Source organism: Lycium ferocissimum, unplaced genomic scaffold, assembly GCF_029784015.1.
Source record: "Lycium ferocissimum isolate CSIRO_LF1 unplaced genomic scaffold, AGI_CSIRO_Lferr_CH_V1 ctg3872, whole genome shotgun sequence".
NCBI classification, from domain to species: domain Eukaryota; kingdom Viridiplantae; phylum Streptophyta; class Magnoliopsida; order Solanales; family Solanaceae; genus Lycium; species Lycium ferocissimum.
In genome coordinates, this window is record NW_026725514.1 from 60,542 (window position 1) to 82,300 (window position 21,759).

The 21,759-nt window shown below is 36.5% G+C and overlaps 1 protein-coding gene across 6 annotated transcripts; it reads left to right on the forward strand.

Annotated features, from left to right (window-relative positions):
* Nucleotides 1-1,735: 1,735 nt before the first annotated feature.
* Nucleotides 1,736-18,323, forward strand: LOC132044227 (trans-Golgi network-localized SYP41-interacting protein 1). 6 transcript variants are annotated; one of them, XM_059434711.1, is made up of 11 exons: nt 1,736-1,920; nt 2,014-2,127; nt 5,822-6,386; nt 6,482-6,727; nt 6,800-12,366; nt 13,498-14,278; nt 14,375-15,060; nt 15,400-15,535; nt 16,339-16,420; nt 16,511-16,622; nt 17,841-18,323. In XM_059434711.1, the coding sequence occupies exons 2-10, from the start codon at nt 2,077-2,079 to the stop codon at nt 16,611-16,613; spliced, it is 8,217 nt and encodes a 2,738-aa protein (XP_059290694.1). In that variant the 5' UTR covers nt 1,736-1,920; nt 2,014-2,076; the 3' UTR covers nt 16,614-16,622; nt 17,841-18,323. The 6 variants fall into 6 exon arrangements, with proteins under 6 accessions (XP_059290694.1, XP_059290693.1, XP_059290695.1 ...); XM_059434710.1 differs by having other exon boundaries at nt 5,822-6,382; nt 6,463-6,727; XM_059434712.1 differs by having other exon boundaries at nt 5,822-6,382; nt 6,493-6,727.
* The last annotated feature ends 3,436 nt before the right edge of the window (nt 18,324-21,759 follow it).

Consider the following 21,759-nt stretch of genomic DNA (forward strand, 5'->3'; position numbering starts at 1 on the left):
TGTATGAGCATGTAAGAGTTTTCATGAGCTAATTTGGCATAATTCATGAAAGAAACGGAATACTTTTTGCTTTTCATTCGGTGTCCATTATTTTATTGTGGCCCGACTAAACTTAAATTCGTGCCAGAAAGTTTTATATTGGAGGGTGAAAGACTCCTTAACAAAGGTGATTCCATATTATGTTCGAACCCGGAATTTCTGATTAAAATAGAAGAAATACTTACTACGCTACTAAATTCCTTGTTCGTAAAATGAAACACTTTATTAGTCAGTTAACATTATCAATCTTTTCATCTGGTTGACTACGACAATGGTTTGAAGTTTAGAACTTACAGTTTGTAACCGATTGTGTAAAGCATTCGTATGTTGCAAGTATGACATGTATGTGATACATTCAATAATAGGTTAATGGGTCAACGTAGACTTGGTTCAAAGTGACGTTTAAATTTTATTTTCATGCCAAGCAAAATCTTAATATTTTACTTTTTCCAATTATCTTATTTCCGTGAAAATATTGACTCATTTTAAAAAAAAGTTTAATCATTTAAATTTTTGACTTTCGTAATCAGCACAATTTTAAGACAGAGACATAACTGACTTTGTATTATTGTGTGTGTAACTCCTCTATTAGGTTTTCATCCTACCTTTTTCTTCCCTAATTTGAAAACCACGTTGACTCAATTTATAATAAAAGTTTGCACTATTTAAATATATGACTTTTGTAATCAATACAATTTTAAGACAGAAATAATCAGATTTTGTATTATTGTGTGTGTATCTCCTCAATTAAGTTTTTATTCTACCCCTCCAATTTCTTTCCTCACATGCTTGGACCTTTCTTCCCTAATCTGAAAATGTTAACTCATTTTATTAAAAAAGTTTGCATCATTTAAATTTTTGACTTTTGTAATCAATACAATTTTAAAACAAAGAAATAACCGATTTTATTGTATTATTCTGTGTGTATCTCCTCAATTAAGTTTTCATTCTACCCCTCCAATATCTTTCCTCATGTGCTTGGACCTTTTTTCCCTAAATAAAAAAAATGTTGACTCATTTTATAATAAAAGTTCGCATCATTTAAATTTTTGACTTTTGTAATCAACACTAACTTAAGATAGAGAAATAACCGACTTTGTATTATTGTGTCCAATTGCTCCTTCTCTTCTTATATTTTCCTTTTTTAATTAAAATTCTCCCTTCTTTTCTTCCAACCCATATGTTAAGTAAAATGGGCTGGTTGTAGATGAATTACTTAAATAGTCATTCACACAACCACTTAAATTAACAATAATTGGTAGATGTAAAATATATGTATAATTTATATATTTATGTATGTAATTAGCGTGCAATTTATATAAGGAAAATTACAGCCAAATAATATTTAGCCATCTAGTTTACAAAATGTGTACACAGTATATAGCTAACGTATCGTTTATATTAAATATACACAACATATACACAACTATAGTCATAATATATATGCCTATACATATAATATAAACAGAGTGTATAGATAGTATATAATTCAGCCATGTTTGATAAACTAAATCACCTAAAGGTACATTTACGTAAGTTTCCCATTTACATACACCAGCTAAGAAAAAAAGGTAAACGCTGAATTCGTCCGGCTATTTGTGCAAAGATCACTTATTTGTAGTAATAAGGTGTGGTCTACAGGCCCATAATAACCGAAGCTGGACCTACCCAATTTTCACCAGAAATTCCAACCAACAACCTTTGCGTCAGATCTAAGATAATAAAATATAAAATCACCGAAAAAACAACTCATTATTACTCCAATAGCCCAAAAATAGAACAAAACACAAACACAAAACAAGAGAAATTATATATAAATATATTCAGAGTAGAAAAAAAATAAAAAATTGAAACATACAGATTTATTTTGGAGATTTCAAGGTAACCGAATCTTTCATTTCGTTTCGTGTATTTGAATATTTCAAAATTAGGTTATTCTGATTGTTTTATTTGAATTTTAATGGATTATTGAAGGGTAATGGTGTTAGAAAAAGATTATTAATAGAATTGGAGGTGTATTGGATCGGATCGGATCGGATGGATAAGAATAAAGGCCGAACCGATCTGCTTGCTGCCGGTCGTAAAAAGGTAACTGTCATTTCCGCACACAGTTCTAATTGTATATTATTTTGCCATGACTTTCACTTGTGTTATTATTATTTTTTTTTTTTGTACTGCTTTCAATTGCTTTTCCGTGTACCGAGGGTCTATAGGGGTAAGGTCTGTGTACACTCTAACCTCTCTGGACCCCACTTTGTGGGATTTCACTGGGTATGTTGTTGCTAAGCTGTTAAAAACACTAGGTGGTTTCTGCCCATCTGCCTCGGGCTTGGTAACAGAGTTACCCAGTATTTGGGTAACTCTGTGTTGCTAAACTGTAAAAAAACAATCATTACATCCGACTAATTCAGATTCTCATCGCGTAAGACCCATTAAAGGAGGAAATGCTTCCTACCAAGTGTTTTTTTTATTTTTTTTATAATTAGGATAGTTTAAGTATCTCAACTAGGATATAAGTTATGTATACGTTGACCGCAAAAAGTATACTACTAATGCAGCTTAACCAGTTATAACAAGTTACCACTATTTATCAGGTTTTTTTCGCATATTAGGCTTGTTATGAATAGTAATTTACCTGTTATTGTTGGTTAATTAACGTGATGTATGTAGGGTAATAAAAATCGTTACACTATAAATGCACAAAATATAAACCCATTTTGATTGCAATATATTAATAACCTTATTATTAAACATATATTAACAAGAAAGGGTGGTTTCTGCCCTATCTGCCTCAGCCTTGACGGCAGAGTTAAGCGTGTTGGAGGGACGTGCAACTGTCATAAAAAACGTGTTGCTAAGCTGTGTAATTGCAGTTGCGAAATGTAAGAAATTAGGGAAATTGGAGAAGTATAGCCAGTCCTAAGCCCAAATAATAGGTCAGGATTAGTTAGACTAGAAATTGTTTAATGATCATGAATCGACCTGCCTGTGCTACAACAAACAACAACAACAACATACCCAGTGTAATCCCACAAGTGGGGTCCGGGGAGGGTAGGATGTATGCAGACCTTACTGGAGTAGAGAGGCAGTTTCCGATAGACCCTCGGCTCGAGACCTGCCCGAGCTGTATATAGCAAAATGAAGATTCATGTAGATATTCGACTGATTTTGCATTGAGGTCTAGTTTATATAGTAAGAGAAAATGTTGAAGTAAATGGTTATAGTGTTTCTTCTAGTGTTACCATTTGCTTGCTATTTGGTAAACTTATTTTGACCAACAGTGTTTTTAGTATGTGCACGACTAACTGTGCCACATATGTTTGTGGATGAGCTTTTGTTTTGTTTAATGTTTCGCGTTGAAGTTACGATAGAGATTACCTGTGAGTGGCAAACTGCTTCGATCTCTTTGCTATTGGGTGTCAGATGTCTCTTCTTTACATTTAGTAGGCTTTTGGCCATGGAAACAAAAACACTTTTTCACTTTTTTTTTTTGGAATTTTGGAGTTGGAGTTGTGTTTGGCCATAGTTTTTGCAAATAGTATTTTTTTTTTTTTTTTTTTTTTGAAATGCACTTGTTTTGGTTGTGAAAAACTTGAAAAACAAGTTTTTCTTGTTTTTCAAATTCCAAATACAACTTCAAGTTGTATTTGGAATTCTCATGGCCAAACACTAATTTTTGAAAAAACTGAAAAAAAATTCCAGAAAAAATGAATAATTCTTATGGCCAAATGGGTCCTTATTAAGTACAATTCTTTCTCCATGGATATTGTTGGAGCGTCTGCTCTGATGACTAACCATGTTCTACCATAGGTATTGAAATCCCGTTTATAATAATATAGGAGAGAAAGAAACTACGGAACTCAGAAAATTAACACTGCTATGGCCTTATGGGTGATTTTGACCATGCATGTTTTCTTTAGATTAAAACTTAATAAAACCTGATTAAATGACCTTGATGTCCAGTACCAAGCTGGATAAGCTACCTCCTTGTGCTTTGGTGTATTTTGTTATATCGAGTAAAATAGGAGCGTCCCCGAATATCTGTAGAGAAAGGAAGGTTGCATGGAAGAATACATCATTATGCGTCTTTTGGCTAATTTGGAATGAAATTAATGCTCCAGGATGCTGAAACAGATTTAAATAGCATCAACTTTTTTTTTTTTTTTCCATATTTCATGTATTCTTTTTTTTTTTTTTTGGGTGATGAAGTAATTGGTATTAATAAAAGGCATCAATAAGATGCAAGGATTACAAGATATGGCATTTGAGCTTACAGTTGACTGGCTGACTGTACAAAAACTATCTAAGCCAGAACCGGTGAGCTAATGAAGTCCAAAAGATGTTCTGAATTAACAACAGGAAACAAATTGGACCAACTAAACAGATTGGTAACACACCTTGCCTTCAAAAGACCTAAAGGAGTTGACTCCCCATCAAAACATCTCCTATTCCTTTCTAACCAGATACACCAAAAAAATACAAGCATGGACCATGTTCCAGATCTTCCTGATGGCTTTGTCAAATGTCAACTCTCCATAGGCTCCAGCTCTCATAAGCTTCCTTAAGTGAGAGTGGAGTGGTCCATTTGGTGTAAGGAGAAGATACCTACATGTACAGTCTATAGATCATATGGATAGTAGATGACTGTGGGTTAGCTTACTAGATTGTTAAGTCAAAATCATGCTTAACTTGCATCAATTGTTCATATGTAGATTCTCATATATTACATTTTTAAAAATTGTCAAATAGATCTCAAGAAAGATTATAAGATGCTGGGGCAAGTGTAGAATAGATATGAGCGTGATTTGCTGCTGCTTATAATGTGTTTTTTTTTTCATCTGTCTCAAAAACGATACATTATAAGCAACGGATACAAAATGCTCATATCTACTGTACGCTTGTCCAGCATGCTTTTCAAGCACAAAACTTTAATAAAAATGTTATATACCTATGCTTTATGCAACTATGAAAGATTAGGCTATGAATACGGTTATCAACCTTCTAAGCTCTTAAAACTCTTTTTACTTCTAACTGCACTATCTATGAGTATGGCTTTGTCAAATTTTAGCCTTTAAGAATCTTGATCTTGATTAGGTTCACCCTAATATTCTCATCCTATCCAGTGACTGCTAATGGCTATCAAATCCTTAATACACATTAAGGTTGAAGCTTATATAGTTACGGTGTCAAAACATAAAAATTCCAAAAACATCTCACCAAAACGTGATTTACTGCGATGCTTTAATCCTTGTGCGTCGCTGTAACCCTCAGCTTTGCATGCCAAACTATTCTTGTTTCACCGCGTCGCTATACATTTCTTCTTCTTGATGAGGTAGCCTTATTTGCTTTGGCCACCATAGTCTCATGCTTTCCATCCTTAGGCATATTGAAAGTACTATTTGGGACTTGTTTGGGGTGCGGGGCGTTACAAATTAATAAAGTTTGTTTTGTAAGCTGTTTTTAGTTATTAACACAATTTAATGAATTATTTATGGTCTCTGTATGTATATGCGTGCATGTAAATTGTCCCCAAAAAAAAAAATTTTTTTGAAGTTTTGTTGCCTAATTTTGGAAGATTTCACATGTTCATGTGCGACTCAATGTCACATAGGACTTCTGAAACTCGTATCTTGTACCTGTGCTAGTATTGCAGGAAACTCAGTTTATAAAGATTTTACTGGCGATGTATGGATGATTTTAGTAGTGTCCTGTATGATCTCTTTCGTAAATTAAACCTATCATGCTTTGTTCCCATTTAATGTAATATTTTTATGTCTACCAGCTTCAGCAATTCAGACAGAAGAAAGACGGGAAAGGTGGTAAATCAAGTAAAGCCAGTAAATCTGCTGGTGATGCTACTCCAGATCTTGTCGATGTGACAGCAAAATCAAACCAAGTTCCTGATGGAGAAAAACCACTTCACATAGGTGATGGTGCTCCTACTTCTTCGGAGTTGCTTACCAAAGAGGATCTTCCCACAACAAATGCTGAAGCTCCTACTCTTGATGAGTCAATCAATGTCGACATAGTTAAAACAGCACCAACCAGTGGCAAGCTGGTAAAAGAGGATGCTGGGGAACTTGAAGCTGCATTGAATTCAGATTCAGGTGATCGGGGTATTGTTAATTCATCTTCAATTTCTGAACATGCTAATGCCAAAATGGTAAACGAGGATGTAAAAGAGGGTCATTTGGAAGCTCCAGGAATTATTGCTTCTGACGTGTCCACTAAAAGTTCTCCGACGGATGTGCCTCTTGAATTCTCATCTTATTCCAGTGCTGATGACGCAGTTTCTCACCAAGTAGAAGTGGAAAGGCTGCATGCGCAGGAGCAGGTAACAGACGTAGGTTGTGCCTTCTCTCTTGACATCTATGCCCTTTGCATGTCATATTTCCAATTGTGTATATTTGCCTGTAATGAAAGTCTCATTGTTGCTGGGTAGGGACAATGCAGGAATCACATGATTCAGGTTCGAAGAAAGGTGATTCAAGCACTGAGGTAGAGATTGAAGGAGACAAGAAGCTTCCTTTGGACGAACCAAGTGAGAATTCTATTAGCCAGACAGCCACTCTAGTGGGAGATGTGGGCAAGGAGGAGACAAAAGCCGAATACATTCAACTCAGCGAGCCAAATAATGTTCCATCAACTGTTTTAGCAACTCAGAACGCTAAAATAGCAGAGGACAGAGGTAGGCGCCCAAATATTGTTTATTCTTTACCTGAAACGGATGAACTCTCTTTAATAAGTTCTCAAATGGTAGGTCATCCGATGGAAGATGCGGTTTCTGGTTCGCGCAAGGAAGAAAAACTAGAAATGCCTTCAGCTTCTGGTGAATATGAAAATCACAAGGATGAGGTTCAAATTTCTGACTCCAGAGATATTGTTTCTGAGAATTCTGTGGAGAACAAAATGGTGAACATCTCATCTGGATCAGATGCAAGTTATATTAGCTTGTGTCAGCTGGCGGAGGTGGTACGAGACCTTGATGAAGATGACTTTAGGTTCTTGTTCATGTGCAGAGACTCAGCTCCAAATGAACCTTCTTTGAAACTTTTTGACACTTTTGAGAAGCTCAAAGAACAGCTATACCTAGCAAGTCTTGTAAAAGATGTATCTTGTTTGCAGCTAGCTGAAGAGTCAGAACTTCAGATGAAACTCAGTTGTCAACATCAGAAGTTGACTGATCAAATATCTGAGGCCAAAGCTTCATCAACTGAACTTGGAGAGAAGAATGATATCCTTGCTGATCAGCTTGCACAATCGAGATCTGAATTTCAATTGATTGTATCCGAAAGGGATGACTTCCAAAAGCAGCTTCACATTTCTAAAGGTGAGGTTGGAGAACTTTCTGAAAGAATAAATGAGTTGCAGACTAAATTGGAAACGTCACTTGGTGAAAATGCAAGTCTGTCTTCAGAGATGGTTGACTGCCGGAATTTGGTGGCTACTTTACAGGTTCGAAATGAGAGCTTAATAGGAAGCCTTAATTTGTTGTCTGAAGAAAATAAGAAGCTTTTGGAGGAGAAGGAGAATCTTGTTCTTGAGAATGAGAAATTGGGAACAGATCTAGCACAGTCTAAAGCTTTGTTCGGATCATTGCAATTGGATAATGAAGAGTTATCGCAGAATTTCACTTCTTTGAGAGAGGAGAAAATGGAACTTCATGGAGAGAAGGAACGCCTTATCAGTGAGAACGGGAAACTGATTGCTCAATTGTTGGACTACAAAAATGTTGTGGAAGCTCTTCAGGTTGAGAACAAGAACATAAACGAGAGTTTGATATCTGTAACAGAAGCAAAGAAACAGCTTCAGGAGGAAAAAAAGTCTGTGCTCGGTGAAACTGAGAAACTAGGATTGGAGTTTAAGGAGTCGGAGTCTCTAATTGAAGCTCTGCAGATGGAATTGGCCGAAGCAAAGGGGCATTTGACTTCGGTGATGGAAGAGAGAAACGAGCTCGAGGAGCAGAAGAAGTATCTTCTCTCTGAGACCGAAAAACAGTCATTTCAGTTGGCAAAATATGAGAACTCGTGCAGTAAGGTAGATGATGACCTGAAAGACGCATCTCTGCGTATTGAACATCTAACCAAGGAGAACATGCATCTGAAGAGAAGCTTGGAGTTGTCTGAAACGATGAAAACAGAGTCACCTAACCAAAGTAGCTTTGCATATCAATCTGAGGAAGAAGCTGGGCATCAACTTGAAGGTTCTTGTCACTCTAGCTTTGCATCAGCAAATCGAATTGGTGATGATTGTTCAAATTGGTTTGGAGTTATGAAAAGACACATGGAGGAGGCAGAGAGAGTACTTGAAGAGCTTGAGAAAGCAGTTGAAGATATGCACTCTAGGTCAGCTTCTATGAGTAGGTCGTCTGGTAAAGCGGTGTCACCTGGTGTGTCAAAACTTATTCAAGCTTTTGAGTCAAAGGACCATGATGACGAGCACCAACCAGAGGAGTTCCAGTCGTCTGAAAATCAAATAGATGCAGATATTGTGCAAATTCAAGGGCTAACAAAAACATTAAGGGCGTTGCTGAAAGATTTGGTGTTGGGAGCTGGCAATGGCTACCAATTTCTTGAAGGAGAGAAGAGTAGTAAAACAGCCACTGAGGTTGCTGCTGAAGAACTGAGGGCCAAATGTGAGTCTCTGAATGAACACATTGATCTTTTGGAAGGAGCAAACATTGAGTTAATGGTTTTCAATGAAAGCTTAGGGGGATGTTTCTGGAATGCCAAAGAAAGGGAGGAAGAACTTATGGTCCAAAATGAAGCTTTGCACAAACAAGAAGTCACTACAAAAGCTGAGAACAGTAAGTTAAGGGAGAATCTTAGTAGCTTTCAGGAGAAACTCTCTATTTTGCAGAACCAGCTGGGTGAAATGCGTGAAAGCAGCAAAGAAGTGGGATCTTGCATCTCTAATCAGGTAGAAGCTCTTTACAAGGAAGTTGCTGACAGAGTATCAATACTTCAGGAAGAGTGGAACTCTATAATTGATCAGGTTTTTCAGACACTTAATAGGTTAGATTTGTCTGTTGAGGCCGTTGGCTCGTCTTCACCATCAAGAGTAGACCATGGTCTAGGGTGCATAAACTTAAGTAGCTGTACTGCTGCATCTATTGATGCTGCTATCAATGTGATTGAGGCATTGCAGGGTCAAGTTGAAGCTGCTCGCCGTGAGTCAATGTTGAGTACCGGAGTCAACGAGAAGTTGGACTTCTTACAAGTTGAAAATCAAAAGTCTGTCGGTCTTTTGCATAAGATTTATGGTAACCTCAAGAAACTTGTGAATGAAATGCCAGGGCATCTACAAGTAGCTGAAGTTGATGATCCTGAGAAATCTGTAGATCTTTCTCATCCTGGTGCTTTTGATTCCCTACTGGAGCAGTTGCAAAGGTTTCTTGATGAGAAAACACAAGTTGAGTCTGTTAATGAAAAGCTGAAATCTGAGTTGATGGCCAGGGCAACAGAGTTTGAAGAACTGAGCAAAAGATCCGTTGGATCAGATTCTATTTTAAAGATGGTTCAAGTGGTTGAAGGAGTCATTTCTCTAGATAGCTTTGAAATCAACATTACTGAGCCAGTATCATGTCTAGAGTCCCTGACCTTTCTCCTTGTTCAGAAGTATAAAGAGGCAACTGAAGATGTGAGATTGTCCAGGGAGGAATATGCTTCCAAGGAAGCACAAGTGATTGATTTGCAAGGACAAATGGATCACTTGAGCTTATTACTTGCTCAATGTGAAAATGAAGTTGTAGTCCTCAGGGAAAGTTTGAAGGGAGCTGAGGAGGATGTTGTATCTATTCGTTCTCAATATCAGGAGAAAGTTGCTGAATTTGAACAGTCTGAGCAACGGGTGTCAGCTTTAAGAGAGAAGCTTGGCATAGCAGTCACCAAGGGCAAAGGTCTGATTGTGCAGCGTGACAGTCTTAAACAGTCTCTTGCAGACACATCCTCTGAACTGCAGAAATGCTCTGAGGAGTTGCAGTTGAAAGATGCAAGGCTTCAGGAAGTTGAAATGAAACTCAAGACCTATTCAGAGGCAGGTGAGCGCATGGAAGCTTTGGAATCTGAGCTCTCGTACATTCGCAATTCTGCCACTGCATTAAGGGAATCATTCCTTCTCAAAGACTCTGTTCTTCAGAAAATAGAGGAGATTGTAGAAGATTTGGAGCTTCCAGATCATTTCCATGCAAAGGATATCATTGATAAAGTTGATTGGTTGGCGAAGTCAGTTGCTGGAAACTCTTTACCTCTGACTGATTGGGATCACAAGAGCTCTGTTGGAGGATCATACTCTGATGCAGGATATGCACTTGCCGATGGATGGAAAGAGGCGTCACAGCCAAACTTGGGTTCTTCCGAAGACCTTAGAAGAAGATTTGAGGAGCTCCAGGGCAAGTTTTATGGGTTGGCAGAACAAAATGAGATGCTTGAACAATCCTTGATGGAAAGAAACAACCTTGTTCTGAAGTGGGAAGAGATGTTAGACAGGATAGACATGCCTTCACACTTAAGATCTTTGGAGCCAGAAGATCGGATTGGTTGGTTAGTGCTTGCTGTTTCAGAAGCTCAAAACCAGTACGACTCTCTCCAACAAAAGTATGATAATTTTGAATCATTATTTGCATCAACAAATGCTGAACTTGAAGAGTCACACAGAAAAATATCCGAGCTTGAAAATGCGTATCAATTTGTTCTCAGTGAGAAAGAGTTGCTTTTGAAGAGTGTGGAGTCTTTGAACTTTGATTATGAGGAAATGTCAAGGAAGGCTGCCCAATCTGAAATTAGTAATGATGACTTGCAGAACAGAGTAGGTGACTTGCAGAAGAAACTGAACGAAACAAATGCTGAACTTGAAAAGTCACACAGAAAAATATCTGAGCTTGAAAATGCGTATCAATTGGTTATCAGTGAGAAAAAGTTGCTTTTGAAGAGTGTGGAGTCTCTGAACTTTGATTATGAGGAAATGTCAAGGAAGGCTGCCCAATCTGAAATTAGTAATGATGACTTGCAGAGCAGAGTAGGTGACTTGCAGAAGAAACTGAACGAAATGCTTGGAGCAGAGGAGCGTATTCATCATCTTGAAGGTGAAATAAGAAGATTGGAAGATATGGTCAAAGATTTCCTTAGGACTTCTCAAACAGATGATGTGTTATTTAGCACTGGTAGCTCTGAATCTTTGGAGCAGCTAATTAGGAAGCTTATAGATAAGTATACCACACTTTCTTTGGGGAAACCTTCTGAGTCTGATACAACTCTTGAGCATGTTGATAAAAGATCTGATCTCTCTCATGAAGAAAAGAGAGAAAGTAATGTCAGTTGTGATGAGAATGCAGATGGAGGTGCTCTCAGCAGAAAATTGGAGGATGCTCTAAGCGACTTGTTGTCATTGAAGGAGGAGAAGGAGAGTATTGCATTGAATAATCAATCATTGGTTCGTGAACTTGATGAATTGGGTATCAAAAATAAAGAACTGCAAGATCGACTCAGTCAGGAGGAACAAAAGTCATCTTCTTTAAGAGAAAAATTGAATGTTGCAGTTAGGAAAGGCAAATCGTTGTTGCAGCATCGGGACAGCCTGAAGCAATTAATTGAAGAGCTGAATGGTGAAGTTGAGCGCTTGAAGGCTGAGATCAGATTGCAGGAAAATGCTATTTCAGACCACGAACAAAGGATAAAAGATTTATCTGCATATCCTGAGAGGATAAAGACCGTAGAATCTGAGAGTTCAATCCTGAGAGATCAATTGGCAGAAAAAGACTATACCTTGAGCATGATTTTGAGTACCCTGGAAGAAATTAATGTTGGCCCTAACATCAGTAATCCAGTCGAGAAGCTAAAAGGAGTTGGGCAATTATGCCATGATTTGCAATCAGCTCTTACATCTTCTGAACATGAAGCAAGGAAATCTAAAAGAGCAGCTGAGCTACTTCTCGCAGAGTTAAATGAGGTGCAAGAAAGAAACGATGGCCTCCAAGAGGAGCTAGCAAAGTCTTTGAGTGAACTCTCTGGATTGTCCAAGCAAAAAGAATCTGCTGAAGTTGCTAAGCATGAAGCTCTTGCACATTTAGAAAAGCTATCTTCCACTCACTCAGAAGAAAGAAAGAACCAATTAGCTGAAATCACGATGCTAAAATCTGGTGTGGATCAGCTAAGGGAGGATCTCTTTGTTGTTGACCGTTTGCTCAATGATGTTTTATCCATGGATTTGGAGACTATGCACCATCTTGGTTCTAGTATGAAAGTTTGCCTAGAACAAACTGATCAAAATCACTTTCCTCTACCTGTGGCTGATTCAAGTGGCCTTGCCTTTGCGGTACCAGAAAGCAAGGTACCTTGTTTTATGTCATTTCATGTCATCTCTTACTCTGAATGCTTATTAATTTCTTTGGGCTGAGAAGTCTCAACTCTTATCATTTTCCAGTTGTTCTGTGAAAAAGCTGACAGGATTATTAAGAAAACAGCTGTTTGTCACAAAGTAGCTGACTTCTTTCTCCTGCTCTTTGCTCTTCGGCTGATTTTTTTTTCCGCTTGGGTTGCGGGGTTGTCTTGATAATTTTCATATTTATTTCATTTTAAAAAAAAGTTCTTTGGCATTTTAAGATTTCCCAATCAGCTTTTTAACCTAGTTTATTTGATGTGGCATCTAATAATCAAGAACTTCAATAATCTCATTAAGGTTGTTCAAGGTAGATTTCCTCTTAACGTTGATTCTGGGCTGGTAACAATGTACATTGTAGAACATGCTTCAATATTTGAAGTTTGCTAAGGTAGTGCTTTTCGACTTTTCAAAAAAAGAAGGTAGTTGCTTTTCAAAAAGTTTGGTGAAGGGAAGAAAGATATTTTTGGGGGAAAAAGAACAGGAAATACATTTTCTTGTCACACTAAATTTGTTAATCTCCCTTGCAATTGATGTACCATATGTCTGAGAAATTTACCAGGCATATATTAGTAAATCCTGTTAGTGTCAAACCTTTTGAAATTCACTGGTAACGGTATATAGCAGTTCTCCTTGATTCTTTACCACTTAGGAGTAGGAATTCATCACAGGGTTTTTGTCTCTTGACGTAATTTGTATTGAGTTCCTTTCCTATCTTGTACTAGTCAGATGACTGCTCTGTATTTTACATATCCTGCTTCCACAGTCTGTGCTTGACTGCTTTCTTTTGTGCTTTCAACTACTTCTTCCTCAAATAGCTGTTTGCATTTTTTAAGTTTGAACTGTTTACATAAAATTGAAATTTGCTGCTGCACTTTTCATCCTTATCTCTCATTCTTTCATTAAAAGGTTTGTCAGTTTCAGATTTTTTTCAACTTTTTGTTTCAGACGATTTGTTAGATTAATGCCCTTTCTAGTCTGAACTTCATTCAGGGCAATTCCATTCTATAGATTCTTCCGCAAATTCTTAGATGGAGGACTGAAAGAACCGTTGAAGTAAGAATGTTTGTGTACTTGCTGCAGGTTTTTAATAAAGAAATTGATTCTATCAACCAAAAGTTAAACAGGCACTCCCATTTATTGCATGAAGAAGCTGCTCGTATAACTGAGATATTAAGAACGATACACGAAGAAATATTCTACCACAAGCAGCACTCAAATTCGTTGAAGACAGATGTGATGCGGTTAGAATCTATTCAAAAGGAGAAAGATGCAGAGTTGCTTATGGTGCAAAGATGTAATTCTATGCTTTATGAAGCTTGCACCACTTTGGTCTTGGAAATTGAAAGCAGAAAATCCCAATTGGTTGGAAATAGCGTAGCTTCTGGAGCTTCCAGAATCAATTCTGTGTATCAAAGTTTAGTTGAAGGAAATGATTTAGCTGAGAAGCCTGACCGGTTTTCTGAGGAAGGTATTAGGTCAGTGATAGAGAGATTATTCATGGCTGTGAAAGATATTATGAGTGTGCAAAGTGATATTGCTGAATTTGGTCAAAAGGATCTGAAAGCTGCTATATCGAATCTTCAGAAAGAACTTCAGGAGAAAGATATTCAGAGAGAGAAAATATGTGCAGAACTTGTTAGTCAGATTAAGGAAGCTGAATCTATTTCAAAGAGTTATTCACAAGAGCTTCAGATAGCAAAAGCTCGGATGGATGATTTACATAGGAAGGTGAAACTGATGGAGGAGGAACGAGATTCTCTGGCACACAGGATAAAAGAACTGCAAGATCAGGAATCCAACTTTGCCGACATACAGTTAAGAGTTAAATCACTTGAAGATATGCTAGCTGCAAAGGAACAAGGTGACTTTTTTGAAGTTTTGAACTTAAATCTTTTTGTTGTTATCAGCTTTAACCTGAATTTTAACTTAATATAACTTAAATTTTGTATTACAATAGAAAACGAGGCACTGATGCAAGCACTTGATGAGGAGGAGGCCCAAATGGAAGACATGACAAACAAGATTGAGGAAATGGAGAGAGTCCTCCTTCAAAAAAATAAAGATATGGAGAACCTTGAAGTTTCCCGTGGGAAGACTATGAAGAAGCTTTCTGTGACAGTAAGCAAATTTGATGAACTTCATCAACTATCTGAAAGCCTTCTGTCCGAGGTTGAGAATCTTCAGTCACAATTACAAGAGCGAGATACAGAGATTTCTTTCTTGAGGCAAGAAGTTACAAGATGCACTAATGATGCAATAGCTTCTGCTCAGATGAGTAGCAAAAGAAATACTGATGAAGTCCATGACTTTTTGACATGGGTAGATAAGTTGATTTCCCGAGTCCAGGCTCATGATATGAATTGTGATGATGCAAAAGTTAACCAGATTCATGAATATAAGGAAATGTTAGAGAAACAGCTCGTGTCTGTGATATCTGAGCTGGAGGATCTGCGTGCACTGGCACAGACAAGAGATTCAATGTTGAGAGTAGAGAGAGATAAAGTAGAACAGCTGGTGAGGAAAGAAGAATTTCTTGAGAACTCTTTGCGTGATAAGGAATCTCAATTAACCATGCTTCAAGGTGCTAGTGACATGGGGCAACTAGCAAATTCTACGTCGGAGATTATAGAGATAGAGCCAGTGGTATGTCATTTCGTTTATTTAGTTCTATTCATTAAATATTAAATGTTGTTTCCATCACACTGCCTGGACTGCTATGGCGTTACTTCTGATTTCCAATGCAGGTCAACAATATATTGTAGAATAATTTATTATCATCAAGCTATAGACCTGTAGTAAGACTAAGAGTGTACTTCGTATAGAAAACCTAGTTTGAATTTGAATATGATAATTACATGCTATGGATTTTCACTGAAAGCTCTTCGTGTCTTATCTCTGAAATGTCTTTAGTATTAATTGACTAAGCCTCATGTTCCTGGGGCTATACTTCTTGGCATTACTTTCTTCTGTTTTTCAATGCAGGCCAACAAAAGGGCAGTGCCTGGAACTGTTGCATCTCAAGTTCGCAGTTTGCGAAAAACTAATAATGACCAAGTAGCTGTTGCTATAGATGTGGATCCTGATAGTGGAAAACTAGATGATGAAGATGACGATAAGGGTAATGATTTCCTATTACTAGTTTGTTTTTGAATCTTTTTGATTGGTAAGCATGTTTACTGTATTCTATTTTCTTGTTTCTACAGTTATGAATTGTAATTAGACTCCAATGTTGATACTAATGTCAAATGGTCTGAGACTGAGTTTCCTTTCACTGTGGTTGTGGATGTGGCTTTGTTAGGGCTGTAACATAGTGCATGAATCGATCCAAAAAAAAAAAAAAAACATAGTGCATGAAAGGTCTTCAAACAACATATTAAAAAATTCCGTTCTTATACAACCTCGATAGTTTCACTTATATCTTTTTTTACCTTGTGGTGTGTCATGCCTTGTCAGATGTCTCTTTTTTTCTTTTTTGGTTTATACTCATTCTTGATGGGTGCTAGATTGAGTTTTCCTGATGGTAGATGATCCTAGAAAGACATTATGGTTTTAAGAAGGCACTCTGATGGTTGGTTAGGATTTTTTACCCCCCTTGAAACTGGTACTGTTGGTTGGTTGGAAATATAAAGTCCTTTCTTTTCCCTTTGCTTCCGCGGGGTAGGTACAGAGTGTTGGAAGAGGGTATTTGATTTTTTTTTAACATTCGTGTTTGAGGTCATTTTTTAGCTAGGTATGCAGTTGTGGATCTTTCAGTTAGTAACATGTTCTGTTTGTTTTGAAGATCGAATGCCAAGATTGGTGCTAAATTTACCTGTTTTGTCTTAGTTACGTTCATTTACATAGTTTTCTTGTCTTTTTCTCCTTATGGTTTGGTTGGTATTCACATCTGCGAACTGTGATAACACCTTTCTTTCCTCTTAGCTCATGGTTTCAAGTCAATGACGACATCAAGGATTGTCCCACGGTTTACAAGACCCATAACTGACATGATAGATGGTCTATGGTACACACTTTTCATCTCTTGCTTTAATTTTTCAATGCATTGGAAATTTTGTTATCTAACTTACCGAATATTGTGTTTGAACACCACTAGGGTAACCTGTGATCGGACACTAATGCGACAGCCTGTTTTACGGCTTAGTGTGATCATCTATTGGGCTCTGTTGCATGCTCTTCTTGCGACATTTGTAGTATGAGAAGAATAGGTCAGATCTCTCTTCTTGTCTCCCCTTTTTTTGTTTTCTTCTGTACCTTGATCCTAATATTTGGTTTGTCTTTACAAATTTCTTCGTGCTGTATTTGGAGAATTAAATAACCGAAATAAATTGATGATAAGTTCCTAATTATTTTATTTGTGGTAAGCCAAACCTTATCAGGAAAAAAAGAAGAAAAAGTACGCACAAGAAACAAACAAGGCCAAACTTGGTGCCCGTATTACATGTTCTGATGATGAACACTCAAATCATTTTAGCAGTTTTCAATAAATATAAACATTGATCCTATCAGTAACAAGTGTTTAATGAACATTAAGAGTTTTCTTGACCTACTGATAAAAGTTAGATGACTAAGTTATATATTATTAGCCTTAATATATCCATGTATCTATGACCTTTTCTTCTAGGAGAATTTAGGCAATTCAAATCTCTAGCTCAATCTTCAACGAATGGCATGATAGATCGTGTAACATATAAAATAAACATAAGAAAATTGAAATAGAGAGTGCTAGAGAATTTTATGTGGTAGGAAGAACCTACCAAAATGAGGCAAATTTTATAATATGTTTTGTGATATAAGCTGTATGCAGTTTGACCGTGGTCATTAAATGTAAGAATAGACTGGGTGTTTGAGTTCTTCTGTTCCTTTTTCTCAAATCAATAAGAATATGAGGTGGCTTTTTTATTTTTTATTTTATTTTATTTTTAAGTATTGAGGTTTTTCATATAAAGAAAATAGAAGAAAGTATTAACTTGGGACTAGGTAGAGAACTCCACAAAAAATACAAGGTGGTGAGGAGGAGGGTGTACCTTCAAATCTTTATGCTATTATTAATTTGTATTAACTAATGGATATATTGTTGTCGGAGCCGAGGGTCTATCGGAAACAGCCTCTCTATCCCACAAAGGTAAGGTCTGCGTACATCCTACCCTCCCTAGAGTCCACTTGTGGGATTACACTGGGTATGTTGTTGTTGCAGTTGGACATGATTATTTTACAAATTTGATAAACACACTTGAACTGTTGATTCCTTCCTCCATAATTGTAAGAGAATGGATTTTAGGAATCTCGGAATGCAATTATAAATTGCTTTGTTTAATTATTATTTTTCTCATACAGATGAATTTTGAGCGCTTCAACATGCCTTAATTTCTTATTGAGTGATGAAATACAGTTTTGCTGATTGTCTCCATATTCTTATTCTGCAGGTCCATTGTTTGATTTTCTCACTGTGATTAGTTGTGGAGTTACGGGCAAGATAGTGCACTGCTGTCTTCACACTTTTCTGTAAATCATCCAAGTTAGTTTTGACTAGATGGTGGTTGATCACTTCATTATTTTGCTCAACCAGGAATTTGTGATTTCTTCTGTTTTTATGTGAATCACGTTCTTGGTTGTATTCATATAGGCAATCCATAGTACTGTAATCAAATAAGAGATTTCATAGCAGTTGGGGCACATGGATGGGAAGTTAGTTTAGTAAGATCGCAGTCAAAGATGTGTAAATTTTTTAATTTTTTATTAGTATCCATTTGTCACAGATTTTCATAATAAGAAATGTGTAGGTGGTTCTTGTACTATCACATTGTTTTTTGTCTATTAATTTTGGGGTTTAGGTGCAGCCACAACGAAGTACAGAATTTCGATTTTGGAGGGGACTATATTATGATGAAACGGGAAATTATGGTAAATGTACGTGTTGTATTTTAAGTTTATCAAAATGTCTCATGTGAATGATCATACTATCTAGTTGTTTAAATGTCATTCTTGGATGGTCCATGTTATTCCTATTCTGCACTACTGAATTAGATATATATATGTGAATCTGGTTCCTGATAAGTTGGTATTGTACTGACGATTTGTTTATGTTGTCCTGTTTGATACAAATTTCTAAATCTGTTAATCTCTCCCTTTTCCTTTTTTAAATCAAAACGTGTTATGTTAGGCCAACACCACTGGCAGTCCCACTATAACTTTTGTCACCTCTCAAGTAGGATTAAATTGTTAAAATACTCTCCTTTTGCGATTTTTGTATTAAAAATAATCTTCGTTCTTATATTAACGATCTGTATTTACATTCAATCTTGGTACAAAATTTATTTGTCCGTTTATCCTATTTTTGTTGAACTTGTTATGTATGGAGTATTCTGGCAGATCCAAAACTTAAGCTCCAGATTCTTCAAAATCGACCCGTTGGTTTAAATTATGTAGACGTAGCTGAAAATATATTTGGAAAAGAAAAAAAAACATATTTACAGGATACATCCATTGATATACTATACTAAGTTAAAATCGAGGACCATCAAGAGGAAGTGGCAGAGGGCAAGGTGGGGAAGAAGACTGGGGAGAAAGTTAGAATAGGCATTGGATTCCGCGAGGTTCAAGATTCAAATTTCTTCCTTTTACCATTCATTCCCTTTCAGGATCAGTCGTGGTCTTCCAAATTTTACTGAGAGTATGGACGAATCCTTTACTTCATCCATATGTGTAAAAGACACTAGCCAAACTTAATCGCCAAATACTGTACCGTTGAGTTAGCAAGCCGAAGAAGATATCGAAAAAATTGTGTAGATCCAATCCGAAGAACAAGAAATAAAGAGATTGATTCTTTGATTTGTCCAAATCTTAATGGACATAGTTATCAAGTATTTGTATTGGTGGGAGATGATCGATACCTCGTGGAATTAGTCAAGATACACACAAGTTAATCGAACATCACGCTTATAATAATAATAATAATAATAATTATATATATATATATATATATATATATATATATATATATATATATATAATTAAACATTGTCAAGATGGTGTTGAGACCAAGAAGTCTCATGTATCATGTGGTATTCGAAATTTGCGGTCGGATTAATTAAGATTTGAGCCTCGTATAACCGTTGATGAGGAAGGACTTCCTAGCAAGTAAAATTTTAATGGAAGTAGTCCATTTGCACCTATTAGTGGCGTGTAGATATTACATTTTTTTGCGCGGAGTGTCCTTCTTTTGGGGTGGTCTTTAAATTTTTTTCATGTTCAAGGCCTTTAAATTATGCCCTCATATTCGCTGGTCTTTAATTTTTTGCCCTTCGCATTGCAAGCTTTGAGTTTTCACGCCGAAATCACAAGGTTACGAGTTCGAACCCCGCTCACATAAATTAAAAAAAAAATCGCAAGACAAGATTTGGGTCGCGTGTATCTGGACCGACGGTGATCTCTTTGTTAAGGAATTACAAATTTTATGCGGACCGCATACTCATGCCTTATGAGCGACTTGGCATAAGTATGTCGGGTACGGTATAACTTTGATAATTCGCCGCAAAGATTATGCGGGCTGGTAGAGCATACTTTTAATGGGCAAACTTTTATCTTGGGATCCGTATAAACTTGTGAAGGAATTATCAAAGTTATCGGACCCGACATATTTATGCCAAGTCGCCCATAAGGCATAAGTATGTCGGGTCGCGTAAACTTTGGTAATTCCTTCACAAGTGTCTTGCGTTGGGGCGTAAGCTTCGAAATTTAAACTACTGCGCGAATTTTTTTTTTTTAAAATTTTGATATTGCGCGTGGGTTCGAAGCCGGAGCATATGAGTTTTAGAAGGGTAAAATTTAAAGATTTCAAATATGAGGGGCAAAATTTAAAGACCACCCCAAAAGAAGGGCAATTCGCTAGATATTAGACCATTTCCCTTTACGTCACCAAAAAAATGCCTTCCATAAATGAACGATGGAGTTTAACTAATGGATAGAAATAGAATTGTTTGGGTCAATCAGATAACTACATCTCCAACGTATAAAATGGGGCTAGGAATTTTTATTTCTACGTCAATAATACAGCGACACAAACCTTTGAAAGAGATTGATATTGATTTGTTTTTTAGGGTTTACAAATTTCATTGACTTCTAATATTGAAACGGTCATATTAGAATCGATTCATTTTAATCTATCCTCTTTTAAGTTTTGTTTGTAGAGTCTCTTACACTTCAGATCTTGAATCGATTGATTTAAAAAATTCTTCATATTAAAAAAAATAAAATCATCAGACAAAACTAATACTTATAATATTTTGTACTGATTCATTTAACCTTTGGTTGGTCCAAAATTTAATATTTGCTAATACAATGTTTGGTTTCACTTTTCCTTTCCACATAAAACCTAAAATTATTCAATGCAGTGTTGGTTTCAACAACAAAGATCCGGATGACTAAGCCCGCGTAAGTTTTACGAGAATCGATACATTATTTCAGGGATTGAATATGGAATAAGAATGCAAACATTAGTAATAGTAATATATGAATTAAAATCACTAAATAACAAAAACGGAAAAGGGCCAAATATACCCCTGTACTATCAGAAAAGGGCCAAATATACCCTCGTTATACTTTGGGTTCAAATATACCCTTGCTGTTATACTTTTGGTAAATATATCTCTCTTCCATTAAAGTTGTCCAAGTTGGACATTCAATCCTACGTGGCACTGCCGTTTGATGAGGTGGACGCCACGTGACATGCCATCTCATCACCCCTAACTCATTTTACCCTTCCTCTATTTGTTCTTCCACCACTAAAATCTCTTTCCCAATGGTTGCCACCATCATTACCATCAATTGGGACTTAAAAAAAATATCTCCCACCCACCATCATTGCCTCCCTCTACTAAGTTTCTAAACCCCAATTTCTCCAATTCTTTTCTCAATATCCGTAACTTTAAAAATATAATAGGTTCAATGCTAAAATTCTTAAGATTGAACCCATAAAATTTAAATCGTGGATCCGCCTCTGATGAGGATTCTTTTGCAACACTCTCTATGGACATAACAAATAACAACTTGCCCTTTTGCAACTTCAACATGCTATGCAACAATTCGGCGTTAGACTTTCCCTTGCTATACCTACATTTAGGGGTGTACAAAGATACTTAGACAAACTGCACAAAATCGACAATTCAAGTCAAACAGAGAAAAAACCCGATTAGTAGTTTGGTATGATATCGGAGGAAAAAATTCGATTATAATTGATTTGGTATGGTTTTAATTTAAAAAAGTCAAACTGAATCAAACCATCCCGACATTATATGTATACAATTTCTAAAAATATTTTATACATAAAACATTTTTTTGTAATGT